Source organism: Chanodichthys erythropterus, chromosome 17 (genome assembly GCF_024489055.1).
Source record: "Chanodichthys erythropterus isolate Z2021 chromosome 17, ASM2448905v1, whole genome shotgun sequence".
NCBI lineage: Eukaryota > Metazoa > Chordata > Actinopteri > Cypriniformes > Xenocyprididae > Chanodichthys > Chanodichthys erythropterus.
This window is the reverse complement of record NC_090237.1, coordinates 14,105,401-14,128,664: the sequence shown is the minus strand read 5'-3', so window position 1 is coordinate 14,128,664 and position 23,264 is coordinate 14,105,401. Positions and strand designations below refer to the sequence as shown.

The 23,264-nt window shown below is 37.4% G+C and overlaps 1 protein-coding gene across 4 annotated transcripts in view; it reads left to right on the top strand.

Moving 5' to 3' along the window:
- Nucleotides 1-2,406: 2,406 nt before the first annotated feature.
- The window catches only part of sytl2b (synaptotagmin-like 2b), a 31,595-nt gene continuing 10,737 nt past the window's right edge, over nucleotides 2,407-23,264 (top strand). Inside the window, exons 1-20 of one of the 4 annotated variants that reach the window (XM_067365801.1) lie at nucleotides 2,407-2,479; nucleotides 4,053-4,269; nucleotides 5,949-6,100; nucleotides 6,212-6,332; nucleotides 6,777-6,837; nucleotides 9,895-10,012; nucleotides 10,116-10,925; nucleotides 13,117-15,654; nucleotides 15,863-15,955; nucleotides 16,199-16,252; nucleotides 16,380-16,462; nucleotides 16,557-16,670; nucleotides 17,065-17,234; nucleotides 17,320-17,422; nucleotides 17,836-17,997; nucleotides 18,107-18,200; nucleotides 18,354-18,453; nucleotides 19,172-19,377; nucleotides 19,466-20,816; nucleotides 22,478-22,757. In XM_067365801.1, coding sequence (XP_067221902.1) covers nucleotides 4,169-4,269; nucleotides 5,949-6,100; nucleotides 6,212-6,332; nucleotides 6,777-6,837; nucleotides 9,895-10,012; nucleotides 10,116-10,925; nucleotides 13,117-15,654; nucleotides 15,863-15,955; nucleotides 16,199-16,252; nucleotides 16,380-16,462; nucleotides 16,557-16,670; nucleotides 17,065-17,234; nucleotides 17,320-17,422; nucleotides 17,836-17,997; nucleotides 18,107-18,200; nucleotides 18,354-18,453; nucleotides 19,172-19,377; nucleotides 19,466-19,614 — 5,229 coding nt within the window. In that variant the 5' untranslated portion in view covers nucleotides 2,407-2,479; nucleotides 4,053-4,168 and the 3' untranslated portion in view covers nucleotides 19,615-20,816; nucleotides 22,478-22,757. Of the gene's footprint in view, nucleotides 2,480-4,052; nucleotides 4,270-5,522; nucleotides 5,830-5,921; nucleotides 6,101-6,211; nucleotides 6,333-6,776; nucleotides 6,838-9,894; nucleotides 10,013-10,115; nucleotides 10,926-13,116; nucleotides 15,655-15,862; nucleotides 15,956-16,198; nucleotides 16,253-16,379; nucleotides 16,463-16,556; nucleotides 16,671-17,064; nucleotides 17,235-17,319; nucleotides 17,423-17,835; nucleotides 17,998-18,106; nucleotides 18,201-18,353; nucleotides 18,454-19,171; nucleotides 19,378-19,465; nucleotides 20,817-22,477; nucleotides 22,758-23,264 lie in introns of those variants that run through there. The other 3 variants (XM_067365800.1, XM_067365799.1, XM_067365802.1) reach the window with 3 other exon arrangements.

Sequence of the window (23,264 nt, the reverse complement as noted above, 5' to 3'; positions counted from 1 at the left end):
GTAGATTTAAGAGTTTGTGCTCATTTGCCCTCTTAACACTATGTGAAATCTACCCATTTCAAGACATCACTCCTACTTGTTAAACATAAACCAGGTTAAACTTGTTCTAATATAAACTTGCTCGGGGAATCAAAAAGGCTGCATTTGTATAATTATTTTCCTGGAAAGTATAAGGTTACAAAGTGATATCACAATGTATACCAATAGACAATATTTTTTTAGACAAAGTTTATTATTACTATTAAAATAATAGTTATGAAGTAGAATTTCATTCTATTTTTCATGGATGGATGGCTAAGTCCTAGTAAAATTGACAGTAAAAACAAGAGTAAGCAACAAGGGATTCACTACAGCGTGACAAATGTCAAACAACTTGAGCTTCAAATATACAGCGCAGCAAAATATAAATGTCATCTCAGCTGATACTGAAACTTGAGGGGGAAAAAACTGTCCGTGTTCAGTTTTCATGGTTCCTAATTGTAGCGTTGTCATGCAGGGTCAATATTGTGCAACCGATAGTTCTACATATAACTACGTTATTATTGACTAACTTACACAATGCTTTAGACATTATTGCTCCACCAATGAAAATGTTTCCAAACAAAGCTAAAATACAAGTAACTTGTGCACATCTCCAAGCCTCACAGTAGTGCTGTTTTGTTCCTGAATCTGATTTGAACTGATTGCTTTAGTAATGATTAAATAATTCACTTATAAAGACAGTAACTTATTGCCACCTACTGGTGTAATTATGTAACTTACAAAAAGAGAAATCCCAACGCTAATAGAGTGCCTCAGGGATGACGCATTTTTGTAGGCAAAACCCGGAAGCGAGTTAGCATTTTTGGACTTCCGGTTCCAACGCCGTAAAGTCTATGGGTTTTTTGAATGGGTTTTTGCTAAATCGCCTGAAATAAGGTCTGTGGTTAACAAAGCCTCTAAATACTTTCACGTTTTGATCTATGACATAAAACACACCAGTTATAACCCGCTTGTGATTTTTTAAACTTTTACTGTGTCTTAAAATCGGCGCTTGCTAACAAATTGCTAAAAGGGACTACTTCCTTTGGCGGGGACTTTAGACGTAATCATGACAAACAGGACATTTGGACAGCATTTCTCATGAAAAAGTGGATAAGTATTCATACACAGCGCATATCATAATGAACCAGCATGTTTGTAAATAAAGTTGTTTTTTAAATAAAGTTTGAGTACGCTTGGTGGTGACGACGTTGATCCGCGACCATGGTGAGCTATAGTCCGTTTATAGCCTACTGTTAGCTTTTTATACCTGACGACTTGTATAGATTTTGAAGCCTAAATAATGTTGTGTTCACTTGTAAAGAGGGAACCCGTGCGCCGCTAACTTCCGGGTTGGCCAACAAAAACGCGTCATCCCTGACTGACAGTCTGTCAGGAAGAAAGACAGACAAGCTGAGTGATAAAAGTCCTAGTGCTGTTGTATAAATTAGGACCAAAACAAACCGTTGTGTAACAACAGTATACAATAACCTGAACACTAATAATGTTATATGCACAGACACTGGCTGGTTATGAATTACTAATCACACAAATTAATGGATTATATGATGCAGTTAAGTAACTCAATTTTATATAAGCGCTTAAAGGGTTTATTTATTTATTTATTTACTACTTAAGTAAACAGCGTTGACCAATACTGAGTCAAACTGGAAGCGCTGCAACATAAACAGCGTAAGAGAATAACAGGAGAGAAGAAATGTTTGAATAAATTCGTTATTTATTTATATATTTATTTTTTGCGCACAAAAAGTATTCTCGCTGCTTCATAACATCAAGGTTGAACCACTGTAGTCACGTTGACTATTTTAACAATGTTTTTACAAGTTTTTACAAGGACCTTGAATGTGGTTGCTTTCTATGGAGGATTAAAATGTCATAATTTGTGTTCGGAAGATGAACGAAGGTCTTACAGGTTTGGAACGACATGAGGGTGAGTAATTAATGACAGAAATTTCATTTTTGGGTGAACTAACCCTTTAACATGTTAACAAATAAATTCTTTGAGAACAGACTCAACTGGCCTTTCATTATACTTCACTTACATAGGCTTACATAAAGCTATAGACAAAATATAGTAATCAGTAGCCTAAATAAAACTCATTCAACAAGACAATGTTAAATATAAACTATATGGCCTAACTCTTTGCGTATTGGGCCTACATTATACTTGTCATTTACATTATTTCAGCAATAACTTAATTCAATGCGTTAACGTCACGCGAGGCGTTCGCGTATAATACGCCCACCATACAATCCTGATTGGAACGTTCTATCTTGGCGCGTCGCGTCGACCACACAAACGCAGTATTTGATTGGTGGACTGGGAGCCGACGTCAAGAGCCCGTCCAACCCTGAGAGACGCGTCGCTCATACAGTGATGATGTGCTCTGTACCGCGCGTCAGTGAGGCGCTCCATAAGTTCTTCCACGGAAACAAGGTGAGCTGAAACATTTCATATGGACATATACCTGTCGTTAGACTCTTTTAGCTCTGCAGCATATATTTACGAACATATAAGTTAGCGGTTTTATGAATATGTTTTTGAAGGCTGCCTGTCACTGTGTTTTCGGGCTCGAGTAGCTTACCTGTGAAAAAAAAAACTATTGATTAATTGACTGACATAACTCGTATACTGTAGAATTTACACTTTATAATACGAGATTACTAATCTCCGGTTGGTTTCGAGTATTTACGAAATTATTTTAAATGAAGTTAAGTAACTTGTGAATATTGTAACAGGTTCCTGTCTTATCTGCTCTCGAATTCACTATTGTACAGGTAATGCATTTATGCTGTTTAAATATAAATGCAATACGAATTCAGCAGAAAACAACTAGAATAGAAAAAGAGCACATGAATCCCGAGACAGCAGTGATTTTATCACTGCAGGAATACATTATCCTGTTTCTAAAATTCAATTAGGATGCATGTCTATAAAGTCAACAGATAAAAAAAAAAACTAAAGTTCCACTGGGCTTCTTGTGGTGAAATTATTTTACATATCCAGAAAAATTTTACTGTTTACTAGAGATATGTAAACATATTGCATTTCATAAAATCCTTGCAATTTATTAAGTTTCATCCAACTTAATGCAATTTACAAGGAAGAGCCTCATTTGATGAGTCAAAAGCCCTTTGGACAGTAACAGGATTCAGGATGTGGCTTTATAGCATCAAATACTGCTGATCAATCATCATGTTAAATTTATTACTCATGTGCTGTTGAAACATTGGTTTTGTTTTGGGTAATTCTACCAAATACTTATTCATCATTTCTGTCTTTATTTCAACTTTCATAAGAGAATATGTATTTCTATTCACCCTTTTTAAGCTCCTCAGCAATGTAAAGTATTAACATCTCATTGCTATGTTATTGTTCGTTGGTTGTTTGTATAATGTTATGTATTAGTCTGTCTTCATAATTTATTTGAATCTTGTTTTGATTAAGGTGTAACCTAGAGTAAATAGTGTCTTAGTGAGCTATTTTCAAATATTTGCACAGCTAACATGACACGCTGGTGTCTTAAGGATCGTATCATCATGCAAGGAAACTTTTTTTTTTTTTTTTTTTGAACAAATAGATCCAGGCATGTTGTTTTTCTGTGTATAGAAACAAGCCTACATTAGTAGAGCCATTATCTGACATGAATCCTAAGTGGGATCAGCATCATGCAATTTATGTTCAACAGAAAACTTAATCATTTTCTATAAATGTGCTCGATCTGAAAGTCTGCCCCTTCTCATGGTCAACTGACAGCGCCGTCACATGTTTTGTCTAATCTCAGTGTTCTCTAAACAGGCCCACACTCGGCTTCATTGTGCACTTATTTATAAATCACATTTCTTTTCAAATTACAGAAAATTCAGCATACAAATTGGATTACATTTGTCCTTTCCATTAAATAATGACTTAATAATACCCTAATTATTTTCTTTTCATATAGAAAAGGCAATTGATCTGAAAGAGACTATAATGGAGAATCTCAGAGGTTTTGGTGTGCTCTTTACAGGTGCCGTAATTGCGCATATTGAAATGAAGGTGAATCAGGAGCAACGATAGATAGCAGTGTGTACTCTCTGAGCCTTCACACGTGAGTCTCGAACAGTGAGAAGAACAACGGCCATCATGATAGACCTGAGCCATCTGAGCGAGGAGGAGCAGGAGATGATCATGACCGTTTTAAAGAGGGATGCTGAGTTGAAGAAAGCCGAGGAGGAACGAATCAAGTAAGATTGATTTGTTGTGACTCAGACACAAACTTGTATTGTAGGCTAAATGACTGTCCTCTCTGATTGTAAATGTGTAGTTGATATGAATCTATTAAGCAGTGACAGCAGTGTGATATACTATGATATGAAACCATTTTAAATATGTTACCTTTTGGTATAAATATTATAAATGGCATTTTATGACCTCACATAAACAGATTACACTGAATATTTTTTACTCTGAAAAATAAATTATATATAAATAATATAATATAATATAAACTACCAATCAGAAGCTTGGGGTTAGTAATTACCAATTTTATTCAGCAAGGATGCATTAAATTGATCAAAAATGTCAGCTTTTTTTCAAATAAATGCTGCTCTTTTGAACATTTTATTTATTAAAGAATCCTGAAAAAATGTATCAGTTTTCATAAATTATTAATCAGCTCAACTGTTTTCAAAATTGATAATAAGAAGTTAATAAAAGTTGTAAAGTTCTTTCTTAAAGTTGTAATAAATGTTTCTTGAGCACCTAATCAGCAAATTAGAATGATTTGATAAATTAATTACAACAGAAAACAGTTATTTTGTACAGTTTTTACTGTATATTTGATTAAATGAATGCATTAAAAAGTATGTAAAACATTTGTATGACTATACCCAAATGCACATAATTGTCATTTTACATATATTCAATGAAATACATCAAATGAAAAAACTAGACAAACCGTGAGGTGTTCACCCACATGCACTAGCAAATTATTAGTTCTCGTGTTTAACGCTTTGAATGGAGACTGGAAGTCTACATGAAAGGAAGAATGCAGAATCTGGCTATGTCTGGGTGATTTCCCTGTGTTCAGTCTCAACCTTACTCAACCTTGTATAAAAGGATTAAGTCTACCCTTGTGGAATAATTGTCTTGGCCTTTTCACATGACCAACATAGTTTCCACTCCTTCAAAAGCGAAGATGTGTTCCAATGGTTGTTTCCAAACACATGATTTTAATCAAACCATTTTGAATCACTGCAAATGCTCACAATGTCTCTATTAAGGTTGTTTTGTAATTTTAGGTATTTGTAGCATTTAAAAGTACCCAGCTCTCAAAGAAGTCACTAGTCTCAACCTCTTACTCAATAAAACTCTCCATCATTAGTATTTGAATAATTGAAAAATGTACAGCTACTGGGAACTTTGATACTACATAAGAAGCAACCATTAGAAATTTGGTATTTGCAAAGCAAACAGAGTCAGTACTGAATAAGCCAAGGAACAGTTTGTCCACACTCTTTGGTCATATGGAATGTTATTGATTTAGGAGGATCTAATACAGGAAAACTGTGTAACGTAATAAAGTAATAAAGTGCAATGAGGTACCGACATTTGGAAAGCTTAGTTTATGATCCTACTACTTAAAGGACTGTCTGTCACATTTGTACATACAAAGATTTGAACATTTTGTGAGCAAACAACAGAAAATGTGATTATTGCAGTGCTTTGTTCCCTTGATTGCTGATGGAGTAACCTAATTTGCGCTCTGTGGAATGTATGGTATTTGTCCAAAGGACCATATTGAGGTGAGACTATGTTAGATGGACGTTGCTGGGAACTGCATTCTGTTGTTGTTGTTGTTGTTGAGGATAATGATTTTCATTTTTCTCACCTAAAGTTTAAGGTTCCGCTCATTTGATTCCAGACAGCTGCAGAAAGCCGTCCCAGAGGAAGACAGACGCAAGTATTTGTCAGGAGAATGGTTCTATGAGGCGAAGTCTCAGAGACACCAGGACAGGATTCATGGCTCTGATATCATAATGGCATCAATGAAGCAAAGAAAACCATCAGTTGTTGGTGAGACCAAAACACCTACAGTTCACACATGCAACTCTTACAAAAACCTTGACTTAATGCTTTGTTAGCGAGCCTAAATATCAGTAAACATCTCACTGTCCGTTTATATAGAGTATTTAACCAAGTCATGGGGCGGCAGATCCAGAAGCATCAGCAGAAAGGATAGTGATGGCATCATGACGTCACCTACAAAAACACAAACTACTGAGTCCTCAGAGCAGCTAAAGGAGAGGTAATGCTAAATGTTCATGTAGAAAAGAAAGTTGTACCTTATCAACTGTTTAGTGCTGCTGGCATAAACCTACACTGCATGTGTAGACACATATGGTCCATTTCATCTAGTAGCTTGATGATGTTAATCAACTTATCCAGAAGAACGGGGGTAATAACTGTTCACGCTTGCCAGAACCCTTTGGTTTGCACTGTACAACCTCCACCCCTCCCAGGTGCTTGTGTGCTTTACAGGTGTGGATACCTCATGATTTCAATATCTTTATGACAAGGGTCAACAGAGAAGTTTGCTTCCTGTACTTTTAGTACCCAGCCTATGAAGGTTTAATTGATCCTGGTCATTACAGGATGTCTGGAAGAACTTTAGTGCAAATGAGCTTGATATCTTATACATGCAAGCACTCATAACAGTAAATGAACAGGTTACTATTTGTTTTAAAATTAGGGAAAATGGTGACACATTAGAGGTCCAGCAAGAAAATCTAAGCATGAGATCGCCATCCAAGGTATGTAAGTGTTCATAGAGACATACAAACATATCAGTGTCTGCTGCCTTCACCATTACTGTATATCCTTGGGAAAAACACTTAAAGGGATCATATCATAAGGAATTAAATTTCAAAACATCCTCTCCAGTCAAAATTATGTGGGAAAATGGCTCTTACACTCAGAAAAAGCTTCGAAAAGAAAAGAATCAGAAGAACCATTTTGGGTACTCCAAATGAACATCTACAATAAACAGTTTTTTAGTATTTTTCCTTATTGTGACAAATATTTTAAGCTTCTAAAGAACATTTTTCCACTATACAAACCCTTTTGTACAGCAGAAAATGGATATTAAAGGTTCTTCCATCATCCCAATAAAGAGCCTTTATTTTGTATCAGTGTACTGAACTTCCATGACTTACTGCAAAATAACTGTCAAATAAATACATAAACATTTGGCCGCCCACATTTAGATGAAAACACCTATTTGGCCTGCCAGGTCAATATGAGGTTCTACAGAGGAAATATGATAGATTTATGATCATCACAATGTAATAACACAGGCTTTGCAAAGAGGCTGTTATTGAAGGATTGAACAGAGCAAACTACAGTATATTGGACTCTACAGCAGCTTGTGAGTCAACACAGCTGTTTCTCATGTCATATGTAAGGGGGGTGTTAAGCATAGAGGTACATAAAAAACAGGTTAAAGGGTTAGTTAACCCAAAAATGAAAATTCTGTCATTAATTACTATTAATTACTATATCAAACTGCCAAAGTCATGCCCCCCAGTGATGAACCATAGAAATTTCAAAACACTTATGACGTAACAAAGCCGTTTGACACGCTCCGAACCACTTATTCGAAACAAAAGATTTGTTAAGCTTTGAAGCTTCATGAAGTAGTGTTTTGAAATCACCCATCACTAGATATTGTTGAATAAAGTCGTTATTTTGTTTTTTTGGCGCACAAAAAGTATTCTCGTTGTTTCATAACATTAAGGTTGAACCACTGAAGTCACATGAACTGTTTTAAATATTTCTTTAGTAGCTTTCTGCGCATCTGAAAGTGTTAATGATCTTCCTGGCAAGCCTCACTGAGCCATCAGATTTTATAAAAAATATCTTAATTTGTGTTCCGAAGATGAACAAAGGTGTTATGGTTGTGGAATGACATGAGGGTGAGTAATTAATGACAGAATTTTTGGGTGAACTAACCCTTTAATTCTATGTATCAGAGATAGGGGGGAAAATGATCATACATTTTATTAGGAAGCTACAGTGCTCAGCTTAAATGAGTACACCCCCTTTGAAAAGTAACATTTTATACAATATCTCAATGAACACAAAAACAATTTCCAAAATGTTGACAAGACTAAGTTTAATATAACATCTGTTTAACTTATAACATGAAAGTAAGGTTAATAACATAACAAAATATTATGAATACAAAATAACAAAATTTTCAGTTTTACTCAAATTAGGATGATGCAAAAATGAGTACACCCCACTGAAAGTCTCTGGAGCAAAGCTAAATTTTAGACTACAAATGTCTAATTTAACAAGAATTCAACCACAGGTTAGTCTAATTATTCACTACACAGGTGTCCAGCAGACAGTTGCCTATAAAAGGGTGTTAAAACCCCTTCCCAATTCATGCTGTCAGCAATGGCACCACATGGAGGAGAAATGTCACAAGACCTGAGAAAGAAAATAATTTCTTTAAACCAGAAAGGTGAAGGCTACAAGATCAGCAAAGCTTTTCAGTCAGAATACTGTAGCAAAAGTGGTACAAAAATTTAAAAAAGATAGAAAGCTGGAACTGCAACTATCTCACAGAGACGTCCAGGTCGTCCATGGAAGTTAACACCTCGACAGGAGCGTCTTCTGATGAGAAGGGTTGAAGAAAATCAGCATGCAAGTTCACTGCAGTTATCTAAAGAAGTAGAAAGCCAAACTGGGGTGACTATTTCCCGTGACACAATACGGCGTACACTGCAGAGAAATGGCATGCATGGGTACCATCTCCTAAAGCCCAGGCACAAAAAAGCCCACCTTGAGTTTGCCAGGGCCCATGCTGACAAAGATGAAGACTACTGGGACTCTATACTCTGGAGTGATGAGACCAAGAGATTTTTGGAACTGAAGGCTTCAAAACTGTATGGCGTCGCAAAGGTGAGGAATACAAAGGAAAATTCATGGTGCCTACAGTGAAACATGGTGGTGTCAGTGTCCTTATGTGGGGCTGCATGAGTGCTGCTGGTGTCGGGGAGCTGCATTTCATTGATGGCATCATGAATTCACAGATGCACTGCTCTATACTGAAAGAGAAGATGCAACCATCACTCCGTGCCCTTGGTCGTCGTGCACTTTTCCAACATGACAATGATCCTAAACACACATCTAAGGCTACTGTTGGATTTCTGAAGAAGAACAGTGTGAAAGTGATTCAGTGGCTCCCAATCGAACACCTATGGGGAAATCAGAAGAGACAAGTTGAGCATCACTCTCCATCCTCTCTAAATGAGATCATTCTTGAAGAATGGAAAAATGTTGCAAAATGTCGCCAACTTGTTTATTCCATGCCTAGAAGACTTGGTGCTGTCATTAAAAATCATGGAGGCCATACAAAGTACTAGATGTACTAGTTTTTGTTGTGGGGTGTACTCATTTTTGCATCACCCTAATTTGAGTAAAACTGAAAAATGCATAATCTAAGTTATATTATTAACCTTACTTTCATGTTATAAGTTAAACAGATGTTATATTAAACTTAGTCTTGTCAACATTTTGGACATTTTGTTTTTGTGTTCATTGAGATATTGTTTAAAATGTTACTTTTCAAAGAGGGGAGTACTCATTTACGCTGAGCACTGTAGTTTTGGCACTTTCACTAACAGGATAAAGAAATAAATAAGATTATTTCACAAAAATGAATGATATGACCCCTTTTAAGTCCATTTCAATCTAGTGTGTAAATCTTTGGGTGAAAGTTAATGTTAAATGACAAATAAATCAATATGGCATCAATAATCAATGAATTTCTTCTTCAACTTTGCCTCTTTACCTGGTTCCAGCCAAGACACAACCCATTCAACAGTGTTCCAATAGAGCTTGACTTTGAGGAGACTGATATCCACTTTACATCAGGACCTGGACTCAGGAAATCAATAGACAGGGGCTCTGATTCACAAGGTTGATGTGACAACTTGTTGTATAATGTTCATTTGTACTCAGAAGTTTTAAGAAACTTGTAATGTTTTGTGCTCTTCCTTGCTTACAAGTCTCACATTTGCAGTAAAACATCAGGAAGCAAGTAACAGTGAAGGTAATAGTGAGGTCTCTAACACCACACAAAATGGACCTCCTGGTCAAAAGCCTGTGCCAAAGAAGAGGACCAAAATCAATAAACCCCAGAGCTCTATCTCAGACAGCGCCAGCTCTGTGTCCAGCCAGAGTGTGTCCACCACAGCAGGCTCAAGTATCAGGTCTCCACCACCAAGAAGTATCCCCAAACACAGCTCAAATGAGCCCACTCTCAAGACACAACTGCGCCAACCAGTTGTATCCCTAAGCTCTGTTTGCAAAAACAGCAGTCAAGAGAGGGATCCTGAAGAATCAAAACTTACTCTGGGAAGTACAGAGGAATCAAGTAGCAAAACTGAAAACAAAGAGCCATTTAGCTCCTCTTCACCACTGAAGTTGCCAAAGTCACGTTTACCAGTGAGAGCCTCATCTCAACTGATAATCCTTCCTCGAGGCATACAAGAGAAGCCAAAGATACAACCACGTTTAAGTCTGAACTCTATCACAAGAGCAGATGATGGCAAAAAAGTAGAAGAACTTCTAAAACAAAGAAGAGAAACAAATAGTTGTCTTCCTCAGTCACAAAGTATGGAATTAGAGGGCCAAAACATTTCTGGTGAAATTCATCATCCTCGTGAGAATGCAATGTTTGCATTGACTGACAACACTAAAAAGCCACTGGATGAGATCACTGCCCTTCAACCTACACAGCACAAATCTGAGAATGTGGAGAATCCTATGGCTCAGTTTCCAAAATTGGAAGCGACAAGAACTGAAGAAAACATAAAGAAAACTGCTGTTGGTATGATCCATATATATATATATATATTTTTTTTTTCAAGATTTGTTAAAGGAGTAATTCACCAAAAAAATGAGAATTATGTCACATCCTCATTTCAAACCTGTATGACTTGCTTTCTTCTGCAGAACAAAGGAGATGAATGAATGAAAATCTGGCTGAATTCTGAGTTAATTCAAATACAGTAATGGCAGTACACTGGGACTCACTTTAATGTTTAATAAAGCACCCAAGTATGTCAGCAACACATGGCTCACCAATCATTTTCCAAGTGTGCCGAACATTTTTGTTGAAAAAACTGATATTCAAGCAATTGAGAGTTGGGTAGATTACTTGTGAATTGCAATCAGTTACTGATAACAAATTACATGTCAAAATTTGTAATCAGTAATATAATCTCTTAGATTAAACATTTTTGGTAATGTAATCTGACTACTTTTGAATTACATTTAGATTACTTTTGTGCAAACCCTTATTTGATGTCACAAATATTGTAGGATAATCTTGTACTATTTTGACAGATACAAAGAAAAAATATATTCCAAAAAATATATTCTATTCACCAACAAGAGCCTCAACAGATTCTTTTTAAAGTGCAATGTATGGACAGTTAATACTTCAAAATACTAACAATAATTTTGAAGTTATTTCATTCTAACGGTACTGAACAGTGATGGTCAGACACATGTACTGTAAGCAAAAAACAATTGATTGAATCTTTTTTAGTGTTTTGATTGTTTTTGTTTTAAAATTATTCAATGATTTAATTGATTATTAGCTTTTCAGCAACTCAAATGAAGTAGAAATTGTTTTTTTTTCCCTATTGTATCATACAGAGGCCTAGACATCATTTCAGAAGTGAGGGGGACAGAAATGTCAAAATTGTAACGTTTTTTGTTTTTTTTTTGTCTAATTGACAGTTTTTTTCCCTCCTTATCTCTTACTTTTATTCAGCTGAGAAATTAAAAACACTCTTGAATAATAATTATTATGAATAATTTGTATTATTCATTGCATTTGTAATATTTTTCCTATATTTTCCTAATGCCAGTTTTATGGTTTATTTATATACTACACTTTTCACCATTTTTTAATCACAGAACAAGGCAGAAAATATATTTTATAGTTTCTATAGGCCACTGTAATAAATGCTATGTCAGTTAGCACTGCATTATTCAGATACTTTATTTATTACCTGGAGATGACTCGAAAAACACACACAAACAATATATGCATGTTTTGTCTTGATATTTTTATTCAGTTTAGCTACAGCGATAGCTGGATGCCTTTATCCATATTAGGGATTTCCTGGCATGTCATAAGTTAATACTTCTATGTGTCTGTTTTATACTCTCTGCACGAAAGCATCCTCCAGCTTCGAGTATGAATAAAACAGACTCTGTATGAGAGTGTTTAGCGATCCGTATATGTTCACATCTCATCATTTTGGATAAGAATAAAACACCAGGCATGCATATCTTTTAGAATTTAAATCTAGATATATTTAAATTCAGTGAAAACCTCTAAATGAACACACATCCCCCGCATATTCTACGCCCACGGTATCATATACTTAAGTGCTGCACCGGCGAAAAAACTCAAAGAATCACGAACGTATATATAAGCGGCAGGTTTACTATGAAAAAAATATAAACATAAAAAAATTAGGAGAATCAATGAATTGTGAACAACTTACTGCCATTGTGTAAATAATATGTAATCATGTAATCCATAAAAAAGTAACTGTAGTCTGATTATGAGTATTTTAAAAGTAGTTTACACTAATTACAAGTACTTGATTTTTGGTATCTGATTACATAATCCAGATTGTACATTCATCCAACTTTTCAAACTCCAGTCCAGTAGGTGGTGGAAATGTTCACCTGTTTCTGTTCTGATGCTTCAACACACCCCAGAATAAAAGATACTACCTCCTATATGGAAAATTCACCCAACTAGATATTACATTAATATTAAATTTTTGCCTATGTTTATCCACTGTTGTGTTCTGCAGAAGAAAGAAATTGATACAGGTTTGGAATTACATGAAGGTTAGTAAATTACATAATTTTCATATTTGGGTGAAATAATGTTAAATTTAGATTAAATTAATGTTGTTGAATTAAGTTATTGCTTAATTTAGAACGCCTAGATTCGACTTTGGTGATTCAACGCTATTCTGTTTGTCTTACAGGTCAACAAGTTCCCAGATCCCTCAACATAACAGATACATTCAGTAAGACAGATGCCTCTTCTGACTCTGAGTCTAACTACAGCCCCCTTGTCTTCAGCATAAAACAAAAGACTAATAACTCAAAACAGGAAAATGCCAAACTGGAAGTTATGACAGATGAACACATTCAGACACCTACTGATGAACAAGGAGATTCCATTGCCAAAGTTCTTGAATGGTTTAGCAGGAGCTCAGACAGCAGTGATAGGCTTGATATCGAGAGCAATGTCCAGGAGGACATGGAGGAGGACACCAAGATCGATGACATAGACTTTGAAGATGAGGTTGATCTGAGATCCAAACCAAGGGATAATGTGTACTTGATCATACCACGCCAGAGTGAAGAGGTTCAATCAGAAGTGAATATGACATTTCTACAACAGACTGATTGGGGAAAGGAACAGAGTGCTGATGAGCCTACCCAGAACATTCCAAAAGATAGAAGAAGATCTGAATCTGCCTCTCATAACGAACCTCTCGTTAGGAAGCCTTCAAATGACTCTGCTCTTATTGCAAACAGTGCCCCGCTAGAGATCCCAGAGGTGAATATTTCTGTAGGTGAGAAAATAAGTCAAAATGAGAACAAAACAGAAGCTTTTATCAAGAGAGAGGAAGTGACCAATGTCAAACTGGAAAGCTCTGACATCAAGCAGACTCAGCATCAGCCAAAAGAAAGACCAGGTGCTGAAGAGAACCAGCGACCAAAAATTGCCAATTTGAGATCATTCTGGGAGAAAGAAAACATTGGTCCAAAGATTTTGATCAGCAAATCTAGTGTACCTGGTAAAACTGAAAAATGCATACCCAGTGAAGTTAGCAGAAAGCTGACTGAACATGTAGAGGACCAACAGAGAAGTGAACAGAGCTTGAAAGTAACATCTCCAATACATCAGAAAAAAGAGACAGTGGTAGAAGATTTAGACCTTGAGCATGTAGGGAGTGCAAACACCATCTATAAACCCCAAGTAACCATTGTTACAGATGAATCAAAACCACCAGTGATATATGCTAATCAGAAGGTTGACCAAATACTTGCAGGCTCTTCCTTAGACAAAGACGTTACTCTTCCACGTTTAAAATCACCTTCACCATCACTTGACAGTGGATCCTTGCAAGTGGGTCAAAATGATGATAGCATGGCAGGCACCGTTAGCACATACAGTAGTGATGCAGATCACACCTCTCCAAAAGAATTAGAGGCAAAATCAAGAACTGCACCAAGAACAAATCAAGTGCCTTTTGTTAAGCAGAATACCCAGCAAGAGAACATGGCAGAAAGGATCAAGCAACTCAAGTCCTTCTGGGAGAAAGAATCTAAAACATCAGCAGCAGCTCAAATCAGATCAACTACGACTGCTCGACTGAACCAAAGATTTACAAAGTCTGAGTTTGATCTCAGAACAATAGGTACAGAGTATGATGATGAGGATGATGATGAGGACAGTACTTCAGCCAGAGGTAGACTGTCTCCCAATTTCTCTGTGCAACCTCTACGAAAGGATAAGCCGGTTGTGATGGATGGTATGAGCACTTTACAGTTTAAGAACCTTCGTGACTTCTGGGGAGGATCACCTAAAAAATCTGGACAAAGGTCACCGGTCCTTGAAAGTGGAATTCAGAGATCCTTAAGTCCACAAAGTCCAACTGAGAGAGCCAATGTTAAAGACTTTCTTAACGAGAGCCAGAATGGTAAAACATCCTCACCAGCCAAAACTAGATTATTCCAGTCTCCCTCGAAGAAGAGGATTATGTCAAGACAAGAATCTGAATCAAAAACCAATCATAGGATCTCAGGCGAAGCAATATCCCATGAAGTGTCTCAATCTCTTCAGGCACAGAAAAGCTCTCAGATTGCTTCAAAATCCACAATGGTACCTAAACCTCAGGCTGGTCAAGAGTCACATCCTCAACAGGGTAGAAGAAGCAGCAAAGGCAGTCTAAATGGAAAATCGAATGCCATGCGTCGAGCCACCAGCATGTTTTCAGTGAACACTGCATTTGAGGAGCAAAGCCAGGACTTGCATCTTCAGTCCAAGAAGACTCAGGATCCCAATATGCAACAGGTCAAGAAAACACCAGAAGCTAGCATTACACAGTCCAGGAAAACACAAGAAGCTAGCTATACCATGCCAAAAACATCCCCAGAAATCTCTTGGAGAGACAGAGACAAAAATACTCAGAGAAGACCATCACGTACCTCAGAGGATTCCGACTCGCAACCTCTTGCTAGATCTTTCATTCCACGGGACTACCAACATTACCTTGGGATTACAGAAGACAGAAGTATGTACACTCCACCTCCAGTTACAGAGCAGGTTGATGATTTTATCTGCACTTCATTTACGTCATCTCCAGAGACAAACCGTAGCTGTAAGTGCTCCCCAGTGAAAACCAGTACTCCAGTACAGGGTTCCCCCGACCTCCAAACCAGGAGAGGGAGCCTGGGACGCCACTCAACCACACAAACTGATGGAAATGCCATTAAGGGGATTTCAAACTGTGAGTTTGAAGCTTTTATACTCTACTCTACAGGTTTTTTAACGTTTTACCACAGCTTTCCTTTTAAGTGTTAAGTCAAACAGATATGTGCTCACATTACACAACAGAACAAGAACCGGGAACACAAGACCAGCAAGCATTCTTCTTGCTTGTTGTATTAATTCTTTGTACCTTTATTGGATCAAATTGCCACTGTTAAATCTTGCAGGTGAAAATGAGAGTCCCATTCAGAAAGCTTTGAGACGAGCTTCATCTAGACCGGTATACCATAAGAGCATGGAAGACATCAGCATTCTTCCTAGTGAGCATCAATCCTCTACCATGTCAAACATTTTAAACTATACCAGAATATAAATCTTGTTTATCATTAGTTTTTCAGCTTAAAGTACAATATCCATATTTATCTGTTCCTTTCATAGTATGCTTATCACACAGTAGCACAATACTTCTTTCAGAGTAAAACATCTTATTGTTTGGTTGTAAATGGAGAGTTCATGTGACAACATAATCTGTTCTACTTTGTCATTGTGATCTCTTTCTTAAGGACAAGACCAAAAACTCAAACAAACGAGCGACTACATGCAGGGGAACTATGATGGCGAGTCTCAAACTTATCTTCTCAAATGCTTTATATTCTTTTTAAATCATATTGTAAGAGATTAACCTTGTTGCCATCATATTTGCATGTTTATTTGCTTTCTCCTGCCATCTTGTTTTGCCCTCAGTTGTCCAGACTTCCTTCGCGACCTCAGACCCAGAGCACCTGAAGCAACTCAGCAAATCAGTGCCCTCATTCCTACAAAAAGAAGTTGGTTCATTTGTCATTTTTATCTAAGATAAGAGGCCGGGTCACAAAATATGTGTGGTGCTCAAAATGCCTGCTGCTGTTCTTTCTTTTTTAGAGCGATGAAGGAGAGAGTGACTCAGAGAGCAGTTCCCGCAGCAGTGTACCACAGTGGAATAACAGACAATTTACTAACCTCAGCAACTACTCTGGCTCCACCTCTCTGTCATCTGTATGTTCATATACTGCATATTATACACTAAACTATTTACCAGGTTCTTGCATATACTATCAGATAATATACAGTAGAACATACTCCATATCCATATGCAAACTGCCCCAGTCAGTTATCCCATTTACCTCGGATATAAATCATGCACAGCCCAGTTTACTTCCGTAATCTGACAGAATCCAACGTAATCCAAATGAAACAGGATATTCAATGAGAAGAAAGTAACATGGGGCTTTATTTTATCCTGATTATGAATAAAACCATCATTTTGCTTACTTACAATGATGAATTGTTCACAATAAAACCAGAACATTTACTTAGAATTCACATTAATGTACGTTAATCACATTGATGTACTTGGAATGATACAATATTGTATTTTCATTACCCTCAGGTTAGCGGCAGTGTTGCAAGTGTATACAATAGTGACTACAGCAGTGTTGACGTTCAAGGGAGCATCCAGTTTTCACTAAACTATGTGCAAAAGTTGCGGGAGTTCCATATCTTTGTTGTTCAGTGCCAGAATCTGGCAGCAGTAGACACGAAGAGGAACCGATCTGACCCGTAAGATTGCCATCTCAGTACCACCCACCCCTTTCTCCTCTAAATAGATATTTTCTCCATAGAGAGCTTGTGCTTTGTTTTCTAGGTATGTTAAGAGTTACCTCATACCTGATCCTGCCAATTTGGGAAAAAGAAAAACCGCCGTGAAGAAGAAAACACTGAATCCTACATACAATGAGATTCTTAGGGTAAGGAAATCACTAATAGAATAAGTCAGGGAGTTAGCAGTCACATGTTTTACATGGTCAAATAAATGGTTTGATATATTTGCACATCACATTTCACATTGTTGCTGTTTCATGAATTGCGTAATGTTTCATAATTGTTTTAATGTTCATTTTGACCTGAAACATCTATAATAGGCTGTTTAATGGCAGTTGTGACAACTTTCCCCATATAGTGTGACAACATGCCACGCTATTGTGTGTGTTCAATTTACTTTACTTTTTTTCCCCCCGTATAACAATGAAACATAAAATGTACTTGAAAAATAACCCTAATCTGAGAGATAGTCACTGGAGTAACTAACCCCAGTCTCCCCTATATGCATCAATCCTAATGCCTAATGATCTTTGTTCATTTTATTATTTGATGCATACAGTACAGAGTCCGAATGGAGTACCTGACGTCCCAGGTTCTCAACCTTTCAGCATGGCACAATGACACATTCGGACGTAACAGCTTCCTGGGTGAAATAGAGCTTGACCTTTCCTCGTGGGACTTTACTGATACAGAGATGAAGCTTTTTCCTCTTAAACCAAGGGTACAGTATGAATGCGCCCATAATTTATTTTATGTGAAACTTGTGATACATATCATTTTTAAAGTTAAAATACTAAACAAATGAAAATACAAATCTCTCTTGATTCCAGAATCTCTTCTCACAGACCACAAACAGCCTCCAGCCATCTGACTTAAGAGGACAGATGAGACTGGCCATACGTTTCCTGCCTCAGATCTCCCACTGTAAGGCTCCACCCTTTACAATAATTTACTAATTACAATACAATTCACATACGTGCAGCTTAAATACAGAAAGACTGCACATTATGTCACAAATAAAGTCAAATGTCACAGATTTGCCAATTGATCTGTGTGAGTGTTTATTTTTTAATCCAGCAAAGAACATTCCTGGCTCTGGTGAAGTGCATATCTGGGTCAAAGACTGCAAGAATCTCCCTCTTATCAGAAGTCCAACTATTGACCCATATGTAAAATGGTATTATACTATGATTGCATTGTATTATTGTGATTTTTTAAATTAAGGAATGGTTCACCCAAAAATGAAAATTATCCCATGATTTACTCACCCTGAAGCCATCCTAGGTGTATATGACTTATTTCAGACGAACACAATCAGATATATTTTTAAAAATATAGATTTTGAAACCCAAAAAATTCATCCATCCATAATAAGAAATAATCCATACGGCTTCAGGGGGTTAATAAAGGCCTTCTGAAGCGAAGCATTGTATTTTTGTAAGAAAAATATCCATATTTAAAACTTAATAAACTAAAAAAACTAGCTTCCGGTTGACGACCGTACACATACTATGCAAGTCGACTTGTGCCAAATGAGTAATGATGCAATGTATGGCGTAGGTAGGATATAGGAGAGGCAAAGTTTTAAAAATATATATATTTTTCATACAAAACCCATCGCTTCACTTCAGAAGGCCTTCATTAACCCCCTGGAGCCGTATGGATTAATTTTTATGATGGATGGATGCATTTTTTTGGCTTCAAAATGTGGCCCCCCCTTCACAACCATTATAAAACTTGGAGGAGCAAGGATATTTTCAAATATATCTCCAACTGTGTTCATCAGAAACAAAATATACACCTAGGATGGCTTGAGGGTGAGCATTCTGAGCAAATGGGATAATTTTCATCCCTTTAAGGTCCCATTAAATAATCATTGTTAATTGTTTGCACAGCTTTGTACTCCCCGACACCAGCAAAAAGAGCCGTCAGAAGACTCGGGTGCTGAAGAGAACAACCAACCCCATATTTAATCACACTATGGTGTATGATGGCTTCAGGGCAGAGGACCTAAAAGAGGCTTGTGTGGAGCTTACTGTTTGGGACCGGGACCGTCTAGCCAATCACTCGCTTGGAGGCCTGAGACTCGGCTTGGGCACAGGTGCAGTCCAGTGTTGGGCTCTTTGTGTGTTCTGAGATCTAGAAAAATAAACATATATATAATGAATATTATCACACTTGTTGTACAGGTAAGAGTTATGGAGTACAGGTGGACTGGATGGACTCTACAACAGAGGAGGTCGCTTTATGGAGGAGAATGATGGAATCTCCCAATGAATGGGTGGAAGGCTTGCTACCACTGAGGATCGTAACAGCAGCCAAAAACACATGGAAATGAGATTACAGTGACTTTTATCAAAACACATGTTTAAAATTATATTTGTCCACATACAATATCTTGCATTTCTTATAATTTATAGTAGAATAGATTAGATTTCTGTCACATAAGTAAGACCCCATTACACCTTGCATTTACATGAGTTTCTTATCTAGATAGTATTGGGTTATTATTCTGCTAGATTTCATTCACTGTACACCTTCACTTAAATGCGTGTCCAGTATGACTGAACAGAGATCCGATTAAATGTACCCACACAAGATGGAAAACGGCACTTACATGTTACATTTGGAGATCATTTGGTGGATGTTGGGGTAATTTTTGTAATATTATCTATTTTTGAAGAAGTTGCTGAATTATGTAGCTAATGAGAATACCTAAAAAGTTATATATATTTCTTATATAATTATATATATTTCGAGACCTTGAAAAAGCCAAAATTTAAAGCCATATTAAAACACCACCAAAAATTGTTTAACCAGGAAAGGAGGAAGATGCAAAATGTGTGAATTGCAATGTTGTGTCCCATAATTGGGACAGAATAAATTTGTTTCCAAGGATGTGAAAAATGAGCTGAGGGTGAATGCTTTATTTGTGAAATACACCGCTACTAACATCGTAGATATACTGTACTACAAGCAAAATAATGCTGGACACACCTGATAAAATACCTTAGAAAATAGCAGAAATTTCATGAAAAGTGATTAAATAAACAGAAAACTGTTTACAATGCAGAAGTTATTTTTTATTGCTATATAAAAAGGTATTTGTATATGGTGATTAATTGTGTATTATATACACCGATCAGTCATAACATTATGACCAACTTCCTAATATTGTGTTGGTCCCCCTTTTGCTGACAAAACAGCCCTGACACATCGAGGCATGGACTCCCTGAAGGTGTGCTGTGGTAACTGACACCAACATGTTGGCAGCAGATCCTTTACATCCTGTAAGTTGTGAGGTGGAGCCTCAATGGATCGGACTTGTTTGTTCAGCACATCCCACAGATGCTCGATTGGATTAAGATTTGGGGAATTTGGAGGCCAAGTCAACACCTCAAACTCATTGTTGTGCTCCTCAAACCATTCCTGAACCATTTTTGCTTTGTGGCAGGATGCATTATCCTGCTGAAAGAGACCACAGCAACCAGGGAATACCGTCTCAATGAAAGGGTGTACATGGTCTGCAACAATGCTTAGGTAGGTGGCATGTGTCAAAGTAACATCCTGACCCATTCGTCTAGTCATCACAGTTTGGCCCTTGTCAAACTTGCTTAAATCCTTACGCTTGCCAATTGTTCCTCCTTCTAACACATTAACTTTGAGGACAAAATGTTCACTTGCTGCCTAATATACAGTGGGTACAGAAAGTATTCAGACCCCCTTAAATTTTTCACTCTTTGTTATGTTGCAGCCATTTGCTAAAATCATTTAAGTTATTTTTTTCCCTCACTAATGTACACACAGCACCCCATATTGACAGAAAAACACAGAATTGTTGACATTTTTGCAGATTTATTAAAAAAGAAAAACTGAAATATCACATGGTCCTAAGTATTCAGACCCTTTGCTCAGTATTTAGTAGAAACACCATTTTGATCTAATACATCCATGAGTCTTTTTGGGAAAGATGAAACAAGTTTTTCACACCTGGATTTGGGGATCCTCTGCCATTCCTCCTTGCAGATCCTCTCCAGTTCTGTCAGGTTGGATGGTAAACGTTGGTGGACAGCCATTTTTAGGTCTCTCCAGAGATGCTCAATTGGGTTTAAGTCAGGGCTCTGGCTGGGCCATTCAAGAACAGTCACAGAGTTGTTGTGAAGCCACTCCTTCGTTATTTTAGCTGTGTGCTTAGGGTCATTGTCTTGTTGGAAGGTAAACCTTCGGCCCAGTCTGAGGTCATGAGCACTCTGGAGAAGGTTTTCGTCCAGGATATCCCTGTATCTTGGCAAACTCTATGCGGGCTTTCATGTGTCTTGCACTGAGGAGAGGTTTCCGTCGGGCCACTCTGCCATAAAGCCCCGATTGGTGGAGGGCTGCAGTGATGGTTGACTTTCTACAACTTTCTCCCATCTCCCGACTGCATCTCTGGAGCTCAGCCACAGTGATCTTTGGGATCTTCTTTACCTCTCTCACCAAGGCTCTTCTCCCTCGATAGCACAGTTTGACCAGACGGCCAGCTCTAGGAAGGGTTCTGGTCGTCCCAAACGTCTTCCATTTAAGGATTATGGAGGCCACTGTGCTCTTAGGAACCTTAAGTGCATCAGAAATTTTTTGTAACCTTGGCCAGATCTGTGCCTTGCCACAATTCTGTCTCTGAGCTCTTCAGGCAGTTCCTTTGACCTCATGATTCTCATTTGCTCTGACATGCACTGTGAGCTGTAAGGTCTTATATAGACAGATGTGTGGCTTTCCTAATCAAGTCCAATCATTATAATCAAACACAGCTGGACTTAAATGAAGGTGCAGAACCATCTTAAGGATGATCAGAAGAAATGGACAGCACCTGAGTTAAATATATGAGTGCCACAGCAAAGGGTCTGAATACTTAGGACCATGTGATATTTCAGTTTTTCTTTTTTAATAAATCTGCAAAAATGTCAACAATTCTGTGTTTTTCTGTCAATATGGGGTGCTGTGTGTACATTAATGAGGGAAAAAAATGAACTTAAATGATTTTAGCAAATGGCTGCATTATAACAAAGAGTGAAAAATTTAAGGGGGTCTGAATACTTTCCGTACCCACTGTATCTTACTCACTCACAAGTGCCATGATGAAGAGATAATCAGTGTTATTCACTTCACCTGTCAGTGGTTTTCCATTGTGAATACACCTGTTGGGTGCTTTCTTTGTTTACCAGTTTAGGTAACTGTAGCTTTCTGCCAGCAGCAGATGTCATCAGGTGGTACCCAACCTTCCTTGAGTGTTTCGACCCTTAACCACAACACTCTCCAGTTGGTGGATCGGCAGTGATGGCCAAATCACTGCCCATCTCATCCTGGCTCCCAGCTTTCTTCCTCTCTCTTACTCCATATCCAGCATGAAGCTAGTTCAGCCTCCTGTCCCATCCTATGAGTCACCTGATTCTTGCTCCTCTCATCCATGCCTAAAGCTGAGCAACCGCCATGCTGATTTGGCAGGTCAGTAGTCATAATGTTATGCCTGATCGGTGTATGTAAATCACTTATACATGCAAAGAATACCTGGATGACCTACATCTGACTACCTAAGAAAGTGAGACTTCCTAGAAGCATTCAGTATGAAAATCTGCTACCTTTGTTCTTGGCTATAGTCAATTCCAGACACAATTGCTTTTAAGCTAATCAACTGAACCATAAATTACTGATTAATCCACATTCATAAGTTTTGACTGGCTAATGGCACCACAGGAAAATTAATTTAGTCAGAATAAAAGGCCATTTTTAAATGGCTACCATGACCCCTTGAGCCTGAGTGGTCACTTTAGTCAGAAACAATATGAAACTTCTTGATCACTAGCATCACCTAGCGAATAGAGTGCTGTTTATCACATGCATGTTTGTAGAATGAGTACATGCACATTTATAAGTACATATATTTACACAAACCATTACCCTTGTCCATTTAAACAAATGGCTAGTTTAAAACCTTTAAAAGCAATTAAACAT